We start from the raw sequence: 9,674 nt of genomic DNA, 5'->3' as shown, positions 1-9,674 counted from the left end.
TGGTATCAAATAAGAATTCAAGCACAAATAATCTAATCAATTGAATTGAGATAATCCGGGCATAATGATTCATTAGCATGATAGCTAACTATGAATTATAATAGTAGCCTAATAGACCAAGTGCTAAGGTCATCTTGAGTCGATTGCTTCTACATAATATTTGTTAACCCACAACACAAAACCACAAGAATAGCCTACTAAAATACACAATTCTAAATGTGAAAATTGTATAAAAAACATACACATACACAGTCCAGCTGGGCCAGGTCATGACACAAGTGGCCCCATTCAGAGTGTGTACTTGTAGGTCATATTAAAGGTGCCCTCTCACATCAGATGGCAGTTTTTTTACGCTGTGTGTCTATCTACCTGTTTGGCTATGACCCACAAATCTACCCAGTTCTTGCTTGGAGCGGGTCTGTGTGCTGGAATGGCATGACATGGAAAGACAAAGGGAGCAAGCGGCAGGAGGTGTACATGTATGTAGTATGTGTGTGTGGTGGGTGCATGTCAGGGTTGGGGGTGAGAGGGCTTGGAGTTGCATATGGGCATACCCCCCCCCCCCCCCCCAACGCCCCCGCCCCTCCTTTCCCTAACAAACAGGCAGATGTCAAATGGAACATGGCTCCCCCGATGGGGCACAGGGTCACACTACAGAGGCTAAATAACAGAAGAGGAGAGAGTGAGCGAGGGATGCCTTCCTGCCAACAACGCCAGCTCTAACTACCCCTCCCTCTTTAAAGCCCACTAAAAGAGATGTACAAACATGACTGACACAATGCAACATGCCAACACACACCATGTCATGATCAAAAGTTGAGTATAAGAACCTTTTACAGTACAGTCACATTTTACTTTGTTATATTAGTTTGCCTATGATTATCACTGCATTAATATAATAAAAATAATATTAGTTTTTTATATAGTGGAGGAGCAAAATTTGCATGGGTGCCTGAATCCACAGTTTGGTTCATATCTTTGTTTTGTGGTCATGATGAGTAGTGAATTGTTGCACTATTTGTCTATGCAACTGAACTCAAGGACAGGTGTGTGCGTGTGTAGGTATGGGGCACAGACCAAAACAAAGCTTGCACACACACACACACACACACGCATGCAGTCGCACACGCACACGTTGAATGGCTGCGCCCGCGGGGTAGGAATAGGGTTACTTCACATACTGCACTTACAGCTGCCTTTACCACTGGGGTATAAAATGGATTTGAATGAGAAAGAGGTGGAACAGAGGAGGCCATGGGGAGGGTGAAGGTGCGGGGGGATGTTGTGGGGGGCTCCCTTTGTGTAACAGGAGGTCTGCTGCTGCTCTGGCATGACTATGGAGATGGAGGGAGCAGGGTCACCCCCCTCCCCCCATCTCCCCCTTTTGCTATAGGCTGGCTACTCTGAATCCCCCCACCCCTCCTCATCCTCCCTCCAGCCGGGGCCTTCCTCCCTATTAGCATAGCAGCTGCCTGATGCAAGCTTGCAGGGTGGGGACGGGCCAGGTTGCTGTGTGCATATGTGTGTGAGGAGGGTGGGGGCAGAGGGGGTCTTGGGTGTGGGGGGTGTCCAGTCAATGGCAGTCCGTCTGGCTGGTGAATAGCAGCTAAAGCAGGCCCCCACGAGCGAGACAATGGAGCTACCAGGGAGGGGGACGGGGTCGTGGTGCACCGGGAGGGGAGATGGGGTACGGGGCGGGTGTAAGAATGAGGCCGTGAATGGAGCGCCTTGTCACCAGCGCCGTGGAGAGGAGCGCAGAATGAAGTGCGAGAATGAAAGAGGAGTTCAAAAAGGAGCGTAGGGGCGAGGGAGAGACCGTCCTGACCACCTGTCTCTCTCTCTTTATGTCTTTTACTCCCCGTCTTACACCCGAGCAGACTTTGGCCGGGGTGCCGGTAGTTGGGTGGGGGGCCCACAGACATGTTTTTGTTTGTGCACCATCAGCATGTTCATAGCGATGCAGTGAGCATCATCAGCTCTGTGCTAAATATAACCTTACCGCAATCATTTATCACTTGATGTTGTTGAATGTGAACTATTAACCCTCTAATGCTCAGGCTTTGCCACCTGTTGTCATGGTAACAAATGCCAAGCTCACCATTGGCCTAAAAATGGATTGCATTTCTTTTTCCCTTCAAAATTCGATAAAAATAAATTCTTTACAATATGTTACATACATGTCATTAAATCAATAGAGCTCTCATTAGATTGTGCAGCGTCAGCTAATAACCTGCTGGTGGAACTGAAGCTATGAGAAAGACATTCTTTGAGTTCCTCTTTGCGGCTTCCCGCTTTACTCTCACCCTAGTTCACAAACCGCACGTATGCGCTGTCTTGCTAACCGTCAGGGACTTTGAGGAAGTGGCGCGAAGGATCACGCAATCAAAGCCAACACTGAGGTTGAACAGTTGCCGTTAGAAAATGAGGAATTGATTGTTCATTTGCATGTTACACTTATCATGTGAGGCCTCTTTGGTCACTGCTATGAATATTTTATGAGAAGGGGGGCCCAACAATGACACTGAAGATTATCACACACTTGTTTGCAGCTGCTGCAAGAGCATCCATCTCCCGTGGCGAGACACTAGGACCAGCAAGGAATTTTTTTATCCGATCGAATTTCAATTTTGGGATAGGTACTAAAAACACAGCCCACCACCATTTAGGTAACAGTCGAAAAACAGTTGAAGCACTTTGCAGCGCTGAGCTCACTCCTGTCGATCTGTTTATTTACTTTCAGCTGGTTCTTCTCTCCCATGATGCTTTGCGTTGTCTGTCTGCCTCACGCAGGAGGCACATGAAGAAGCCATTACGAGGGGTGGGGGGGCCGATAGGAACCAGCAGCCAGCAGCGGCAAGCAGCAGCCGTGGGAGGCCAGCCAACACCAACAATGGGAGCTAAGCTCAACAAAAACATCCTGCACAAGTGAAAGAGAGAGAGAGAGAGAGAGAGAGAGAGAGAGAGAGAGAGAGAGAGAGAGAGAGAGAGAGAGAGAGAGAGAGAGAGCAGCAGAATGAGCCAGCGGCAGGCTGCCATGTCAAACACACCAACTTTCCTGCATTTGTGTACCTGAAGTGCAGAGAGATGCAGAAGGTGCAGGTTGAAGGTTCAGCTGCTGGTCAAAGAAGCTTGGTCAAATGTCTTGCACTGTCCCTTGAATGCTTTTTTTTTTTTGAAGCCCTCATGAATTTCAAATGACAATGAAGAGGTTAGCATGGTTCAAATCTAAGATCTGGCATTCCCATGTGGATTTTCTAAATTTTCTTACCGTGGTTGTACTGTGGCTTCCTCCCGCATTGCACAAACATGCATGTTAGAGTCGACTCAAAATTGCCCTCAGGTGTGAATGGTTGCTTGGTTTATATTTGTCCTGCGACTGGTGGGCAACCAATGCAGGGTGTCACCCACCTCACCCACAATCTTAATGAGGACAAGCGATCTACTGTAGAAAATGGATGGTTGAGGTTTTCTCGTAATAGTTCCTCTGCGATTTTATTTATTTTCAGAATTGCACGGCGGGCTGGATCAGATTCTGTGGTGGAGCGCAAATCTATCCAACCCTTATACTTACTGTAAACAATGTCAAACAGAAAGTTCCCAGGCCGCAAAGTTGAATCGGCGAGGACGTAACTTTTGTAGTTAACCGTCAGACAACGCCCACTCAAGTTTTGCACCACTAACAGGTTCAACATGTAGACAAATGCTTTGTCATGTTGCCTCTTTTTTTTTTCCCACGGCCTTCCTCGTGTCATGGAATTTTTGACATGATAGCTAACAGTACGGCAACCACCCTTAGTGATAAAAAATAATTATTTCAGAACAAGAAGCAAATAATAATGACTGGAAGGCTTAGTTAAAAGCAGAACCTTGATGGAGTGCACAAGGGGGTTTGGATGTGTGCGGGTAACATAAAACCATCTCTCCCAAAACACACGCAAGGGAAGGGAAGGCTGCTTTAAACGAAGCCTACCCACAATGCACCGGGCCCTTTTATGCCGGCGGTGAAAGGATGAGGCCAGATGAATGACAAAGGGAGAGAATGTCGATTTGGGCTGGACCTGCTTGGTTAGAAGACAGAAGAGCAAAAGGAGGGTGTGCGTGCATGCGTGCGTGTGTGGAGCTTCACCAACGTTCGATGGGAAATTCAGAATGCGAATGTACTTTTTGTACACGCATGACAATAGAAAGATGCATACACGGAAATTTGGAAGTTTCATGTTTTCTTTACTGGCTTGTACACAAACGTACAAAAATAATACAGCACTCATCTCCATGTGACATCACGTCATCATCACAGTGTTACAAACATTCAAAATAAAATTCAGAAAAACGAAAATCAGCCGTTTCCTCTTGCTTGAAATTAAGCAAAAAAAAAAACAAACCAAAAACTGAAATACAACTTGCGCCCCCCACAAAAAACAAACTTTTCTTCACAAAAAAAGAACAACACACTCATATCATGTACACCACTCCGGCAGCTGGCTCATTACGTCATAAATGTTATGACTCTGGTAAGCCTTACAACCACACAACCGTGCAATCTTTAATCACTTCACAATGATCTTACCATCAAATGTATTCCCCTTTCATAAAAAACAGGAAGACAGCACTTCAGAAAAGAAAGTGCCCCAATTTCATCATTAGCGTGTGTGTGTGTGTGTGTATATATATGTATATATATATACACATACAAACATACACACAAATAAACAACCGTACATACCTTTGCTTGAAAAACAGTTTCCACAAAGTAACATGCGCATTTATCACCTGGAGCATATATTTATACAATAGTATTTTGCTGTTTGATTTTTTTTTTTTCTATTCAGAAAAAAATTCTTAAATGTTGGCACATAAAAAGCCAACCTCGACAGCAGTCATCAGTGCAATATTGAAACAAAAAAAAAAATAAAAACATCAAGTTTAAGACAAGCGATGCATATTTCATGTGTTGCCTGATACCAATCCAATCGCTTCAGTTTACTGGTGCTTGTGTGTTTTGTGTGTGTGTGTGCGGGCCTCATGAGAAGGCCTCAATTTTGGGCCTCATGAGAAGCATACACTTTCAAACATTCTTCCCATGAAGCTGCTGTGAAGCCTTTGAAAAGAAAAAAAATAATTATGACAAAATACAAGCAGCGTCGATTCAAATGTTAGGGTGCCACGACTTTTTTTTTTTTTTTGTCTTTTATTAAATGCAGCAGGCAACTTTAAGGATTTTCTTTGTGAGTCCTGCAATTGCCACATGTTGTGAGTTCTGATGTGTTTGCTCAAAAAGTCAGTAGTAGTAACTCTTCCATCCAAAGCCAAGAGACTCTCAAGGCTCCGTGTATTTGTGCAATTCAAACTCCCTGCATTTAGAAGCCATTCCACTTGTTGTCTTGACTGGGAAAAAAAAAACACCCCCCCAGACCCCTCCCAAAAAGGAGAGATTGCAGAAAGGCACACTGATGCTTAGCTTGTCTGAACTGGTTTGGTTGTAGTGTGAAACAAATAGTCCCAAATGAGGATGCAGGATATTTTTGGGGGGGGGAGTGGAAGGGGGCAAAAACACACAACATACTGGCATAAGCACAACATGAAAATACTTTAAAAGTCGAGGTAGCTGGCAAAAGACAACCAATCCTGATGGGAGGAATGGGAGGGGGGACGCACAGAGGAGATACCTCCACATGGGACAGTTTTCTTTTTTTTTTAACTGAAGCAGCTTGAGTCACTCTCTAACATTTAAAGATATTTTTCTCTTTTTTTTTCAATCAAAATGTACCTTCATAAATATGACAAAAATACAAAACAGCCTGCTTTCACAGTGAGGATGTTAATAGAATACTGAAGTGTGTTTATAAAGTGATTCCAATTTTTCATTGATTTTTTTTTTTTTCTTTAAAACAAAGCAGCTGTTTTTTTCTCTTTTTTTCTTAAAAGTAACAACACAATGACCATTGGCAGATTGGCTTGAAAAAGTTGGACGCCAGCGTGGATGATGGCGAGTTGAATGTTTTGTATCTCTCTTCAAACAATGACAGAAACAAAGTAAAGCTATGGTGTACAGTACTTCACAACCACATTGAAGCCATTTGTTATATCAAGACGGTTACAAACAAACCAAACAAACAAACATAAAAGCATGTCAGATAGCCATAATGCCGCTCTTTGAGTTCAGTACAATAAAATATTTCTGCCTTTTCTTGCTTTGTGTGTCCTCCCTTTCAGATATTCCAGCATCAAGTGCCCTAATTCACTTTAAATAAGTTAAAATGGTTGGTTTATTGGACAATGATGAGCATTATTGAAGATGGAGAGGGGGGGGGGGGGGGGACAATGAGTGGAACGCACCATCTATAGACACATTCAAGAAGAAAAAGCTTTTAGGACAGGGGTGGGCCATTCAGGAGCCAGCCAAGTGCGTTTGAAGATGATACAATTATGATCATGAATTTAGCACTGTGCCAAGAGGACTGATTGGAAAAATGTCCCCCACCCCTGCTTTAGTACCAACAAAATAAGTGTGTGTTATTAAAAGATTCAGATGCGGCCCAATTGATGTTTGGCACATGGAGTTTAGAGTTGTGTTGCTGCCATTACTTTTTTTTTTTTTCTTTTTCTTTTTTTTACCTGACACACAGCAGAGAGAGGAGGAAGGAGAACGGGAGGCTGGGAGCGAGCGATCACCGGGCCCCAGAGGAGTACTTGGCCTTGGTGATGAGGTATAGCACAATGTCCTGGTGACCCCCGAAGGCGGCGATGTGCAGGGCGCTCCAACCCTCCCGGTTGGCGAGCCGGATGTCCGCACCGAATTTGACCAGCAGCTTGACCAGCTCCAGGTTGCCGTCGATGACGGACTGGTGCAGCGCCGTCTGACCCTCGGGTCCGAACGAGTTGACGTTGAATTCGCAGTTCGTCATGTTCTGCAGCAGCGAGTGCAGCTCCTTGGTGTTGCCCTTCTTCACCGCCTCCTGAAAGACCCTTTGCGGGGCTGAGCATGTGGACACGTCCGCCTGGCTCATGGCTGCGTCGGAGGACAAGGAGCAGGGAGGGGAAAGGGGGGGCGCCCAGTAATCCCGTCTAAAAAAGCTCTCGCGCTTGGCCACACTTGTTTGTATATCCCCAAAAAGGAGTGAAAACACGCAGATCCTCAAGGTAGTTGATCCCGTGTGTTGTGTGGAGCGGCGGTGTTGGCGTGGTGCTCTGTACAGTTTCCTAGCAGCGGCAGATGATGATGTTATATCGGGACACCTCGGACCACTCTCCTTCTTTGGTTCTCCCACGTCCACGTCGGCTGTTCATGCGAGTGTCTGTCTGAAAAAGCGGGACACACACGCGCGCACCAAAGTCCAAACTAGATCAGACACCAGACCGCATTCCACCACATCCAAACGCGTGCGCTCTGCTTTTACGCACGGACACTTTGGGTCTTTCGGACTTACCTGTGGGACGGACGGATTAAGAACGCCGAACAAAAGACAAAAAACAAACAAACAAACAAACAAAACAAAAACAACCCCCCCGGAAAAGGTTAAAAATCCACCAGCGTTTGGTCCGCTCTGTTGCGTCCTCGGTGCGCTCTGGCTGCCTGGTGGCTGAGCTCTGGGGGAATATTTTACGCGTCCTTTATTTGCATGACAATACAAGGGAGGAGGAGGTGTGGGGGACAAATGTGGAGGAAAGGGTGGAAACCCAGCGAGGTTATAGGCTGATGCCGGCTCTGGAAGAGGGGCGGCGGGAGAGAGAGGCGTGGTCTCTGCCCGAGCACCCCTCCAAATGTGCTGTCATTATCTATCTTTCTATCTACCTGTCTATCCATCTATCATAATGTCTGATTAATTAGCTAAATGGGTACGGTTTCTATGATTATTTTTCCTGAGATCCCCAGGTCAATGTTAATGAGATTGGATCATGTCATCTATTCAAGAAAAATAATTGATATCTGCTTAGGTGCCGTTGTATTGTGACTTTACTATTTCCTACAAATTAAAAGTTCCAAGCAAACATGGAATTCCTTAACTATTTATTTGTTTTTACTATAAAATGAGTGCGGGTAGGTGTGTCGGGGGTAGGTGGAGGGGGGGGGGGGGGGTCAAATGGCACTACAAACGCCCTCCAAATGCAACCCGGAAGTCTGTCCCCCCTCATTTAGAACAACTGCCGCACAGGAGATTAGAGTCGGTTTCTTAAATCATAAACTGCGGATATATTGCAGTTGTTTTGAAATGACTAGACTGTGTGGGACTTGCCATAACAAAAGGGCCCGCTCTACTTCCTCTTTTTTTTTTTTAGCGAGTGAAAAGAGGTGACGCTGTGCGCAGATTGACACGCCGCTCGGCCACCCCCACCACCGTGGGAACCGAGTGCTTGTGTGCGTGTGTGTGAGTGTGTGTGTGTGACTGACGCCTAGTGTGAGGTGGTGAGAGAATATTGTTGAAGTGTAACAAACGTATGGATGGAGGAAATGAGTGCAAACCGCACAAAGGTGTATGTGGGCCGTTTGCACCGTTTGTTTTTTGTTTCCCACACTCAACTATACATTTGGTGCACATTTGCGGCTGCAAGTTTCAACCGCATTTGCTTACTTGAAAAAAAAAGAAAAGAAAACACCTCTAAAACATAGGCGTAAAAACTTTAAGCAGCTCTAAAAACAGGATATGATTAGGTGAAAAAGTTGCATATTTTGTAGATAATTTTTTTTTTACTAGCCAAGTTGAAAATGATGTTAACCATTTTAAATTCTGGTGCCCATTCATCCAAAAGAAAATTTGTTCCAGTCCGTCCCACAGGTATGAACTGCATGCCATATCAAGGCATGGCATGCGATGTGCTAAAATTAATATTAAAATGATTTTAGGTGCCAAACCTGAATGTGATTCATCAATGCATTGTTGTAGGTGCATCTGCAGGTGTCGGTGAGCTTTTTTATTGTTTGTTCCCACAGCTGCAAAGGTTCAAAAGAAAAGTTCTGACTCACTCCAATCACTGCGGTGAGAATTTAACTCAGACCTTTTTATGTTGTGTTCAGAAACAGATGTGTAGTCCTTGCCGTCGCCATCGCTGACCTGAAAGAGTGCACACGCATTGTACTTCAAACATGGAATGCGGCTCATGGTTTTTCTGTGTCAATGGGATTTCGATCTACATGTGTTTTGCTTATGTTTTTCTGTGTGTTTTTCCTCCCTCTCTCCTTGACTTGGTGAATGGAGGAGAACTTGCGGAAAATCAGGAACATCTGTCCACCATCAGAACTTTGGCTTTAGCGCGTCTGGACACTTGGAAAACATTTGCGCAGACCGCAGCGGCAAAATGTTTCGGCGTTTCTTCCGTTTAATTCTTAGGAATAATTCTCTGGGACGCAGCCAAAACCAGATAACCAATGCTTTGGGAAGTAACAAAAGAATGATTGGATGATTCAAACTGTTATTACCACATTATTGGGGCTACTAAATCATCCATGATGGAATGAACTGTTTGAACGCTCACGCAAGTCAGTTGCGGTTCTATTATTGGAGCCGTGTTGATAAACAAGGCGTGCATTTTCCAGCGTGAAGACAAAAGAGCCCGGAGTCGAAGTGACGCGTTGTAAACGCACGGGGCGGACGGAGCGAGGCAACTCGGCGCGCAAGGCCGAGCTTTGGCGCCGAGACGTGCGGGGAAAGACAGGAGGGGGGTCCCGGGAGAGGGTG

The 9,674-nt window shown here is 45.3% G+C and overlaps 1 protein-coding gene and 1 long non-coding RNA gene across 3 annotated transcripts; both read right to left on the bottom strand.

Moving 5' to 3' along the window:
• Positions 1-597: 597 nt before the first annotated feature.
• Positions 598-3,565, bottom strand: LOC133163581 (uncharacterized). Its single transcript, XR_009716415.1, has 3 exons — positions 3,269-3,565; positions 3,070-3,180; positions 598-2,917 (listed from the first exon to the last, which is right to left on the bottom strand). It is a non-coding gene; the product is annotated as an uncharacterized LOC133163581 (long non-coding RNA).
• A 638-nt stretch (positions 3,566-4,203) lies between these two features.
• nrarpa (NOTCH regulated ankyrin repeat protein a) lies at positions 4,204-7,681 on the bottom strand. 2 transcript variants are annotated; one of them, XM_061293622.1, is made up of 2 exons: positions 7,428-7,681; positions 4,204-7,299 (listed from the first exon to the last, which is right to left on the bottom strand). In XM_061293622.1, the coding sequence occupies exon 2, from the start codon at positions 7,005-7,007 to the stop codon at positions 6,669-6,671; it is 339 nt and encodes a 112-aa protein (XP_061149606.1). In that variant the 5' UTR covers positions 7,008-7,299; positions 7,428-7,681; the 3' UTR covers positions 4,204-6,668. The 2 variants fall into 2 exon arrangements, with proteins under 2 accessions (XP_061149606.1, XP_061149605.1); XM_061293621.1 differs by having other exon boundaries at positions 4,204-7,295; positions 7,428-7,675.
• Between the last annotated feature and the right edge of the window lie 1,993 nt (positions 7,682-9,674).

This window comes from Syngnathus typhle, linkage group LG12 (genome assembly GCF_033458585.1).
Source record: "Syngnathus typhle isolate RoL2023-S1 ecotype Sweden linkage group LG12, RoL_Styp_1.0, whole genome shotgun sequence".
In the NCBI taxonomy this organism is placed as follows: Eukaryota; Metazoa; Chordata; class Actinopteri; order Syngnathiformes; family Syngnathidae; genus Syngnathus; species Syngnathus typhle.
Note: the sequence above shows the minus strand (reverse complement) of the source record. Positions and strands in the feature narration are given on the sequence as shown.

Coding starts and splice junctions, on each gene's coding strand:
- nrarpa (XM_061293622.1), bottom strand. CDS start 7,007: ATGAGCCAGGCGGACGTGTCCACATGCTCAGCCCCGCAAAGGGTCTTT.